Raw genomic sequence first — 1,563 nt, 5'->3', positions numbered from 1 at the left:
TATCAACTGTGAAGTCAGCATAAAACTTACCATCACCATAAATAACTGAGTTGCAAACAAAGCACAGGTTGCCAAAGAGTTCATGATAGTGGGTCTCGCAATAGGCCAACCCTTTGCGCTCGTAGTGACGGTTGCCCATAAAAGGCTTCTCACACTTGGCGCACACGAAGTGCTCTACGTGCCAATGCTTGCCCAGGGCTGTCACCACGCGCTCCTCGATGGGCCGCCTACAAGCACCACATATAGGAATACCCATCTTGTCGTGGCATCGTAAGCAGTACAGTTCGTTCTGGAAAAGAAACCAATGGTTGAAATGAATGCTTAAACCTTCTGGCAAAATAAATTGAATAAACAGATCTTCACTGGGGAAACAAGTCCCTGTATGGATTAATAAGACAACGAGTTATCGCATTCTATTTTAAGGATCATTCATGCAATTTATACTTTTATTGCTACAGTAAGGTGCCGAGACTACTTTTGTGATAACTTTCTTCTCTGACCATAAGATGGACATCTCCGAGGAGTACTTCTCCAATTCTTTGTAGTAGCAAAAGCATTGATCAATGATACAGAGATATACAAACATTTATGTACAAATAATTTTGGTGTGTGTGGGGAAAAAACCTTGCCTGAGTAATAAATTATTACACAGACTAATTTCACAGTCCTAAGGCAAAATATGATTCCTAAAGGTTATTTTCATATACTCTTCTTACCATTTCGTTGGCAGTGTAGCCAGGTCTGCTCTTGACTTCTCGGGCGTTGGCTGTCAGCTCGTTGCCACAGGCCGCGCAATTGAAATGGTAAGGATGGAAGGTGTCGCCACGCCAGCGTAGTGGCTCCCCATCGATGGTCGAGCTGGAGGGGAAGGAAGGACAAGGGCATTTAAGGCATCCTTACTCAACTTCAAGGCTGCGATGATCAAGATGAGACAGTTTGATAAATAAGACATAAAACCTACTTATTGGTCTACAGCACGATGAGAAAGAATTGATCTTCTCTCATTGTCTGAAATTCACAAGGTATCAAAATACCTCTTAGTAACGTACACAAGCATATTTCTTTTAACATTCTCAGAACAAGCATTACCCATTGGTGCCAGGAAATAACCAGAACATACTTACCACTGTACTGGGGCTATTATAAAGTCTCCCACACAAGATAGAAAATAAATAAAAAATGAAGTTGACGTTTATAAAACTCTTGTCTTTGATTCTGGACAAGCTATTATTGCCTTTTTATCTTTTATTATTTTTTTCTTAACACTAAAAAACAAAGATACAAGACACATAAAACAGCAACCTACACCGTAAGGGCATGGAAAGATGTCACTCATCACTGAGGCTTATCTGTACTGATACTCCTGGGTGTCACTGGGTTAAAGGAGACTGTAATGAAATCTATGATTTTTCTTATGATCAACCACTTGAAACGGAAAAAGATGAAAAGTAAACACATGCCTATATCTTTGTGTGCATGGAAATTCCCTAACCTTTTACCTTCTTAGATCTTCAACTTATGCATAAAACACAACAGAAAAATACCTTCAAAGAAAGAAATAGA

At 39.6% G+C, this 1,563-nt stretch overlaps 1 protein-coding gene across 1 annotated transcript in view; it reads right to left on the bottom strand.

Moving 5' to 3' along the window:
- Window positions 1-1,563, bottom strand: part of LOC119587710 (LIM and senescent cell antigen-like-containing domain protein 1) — an 8,725-nt gene that overhangs the window by 2,117 nt on the left and 5,045 nt on the right. The window contains exons 5-6 of the mRNA XM_037936392.1: window positions 717-858; window positions 31-289 (exon numbers count right to left, since the gene is read on the bottom strand). Of these exons, the coding sequence (XP_037792320.1) occupies window positions 31-289; window positions 717-858 (401 nt within the window). The remainder of the gene's footprint in view (window positions 1-30; window positions 290-716; window positions 859-1,563) is intronic.

The sequence above is a fragment of the Penaeus monodon genome, chromosome 23 (assembly GCF_015228065.2).
Source record: "Penaeus monodon isolate SGIC_2016 chromosome 23, NSTDA_Pmon_1, whole genome shotgun sequence".
In the NCBI taxonomy this organism is placed as follows: Eukaryota; Metazoa; Arthropoda; class Malacostraca; order Decapoda; family Penaeidae; genus Penaeus; species Penaeus monodon.
Note: the sequence above shows the minus strand (reverse complement) of the source record. Positions and strands in the feature narration are given on the sequence as shown.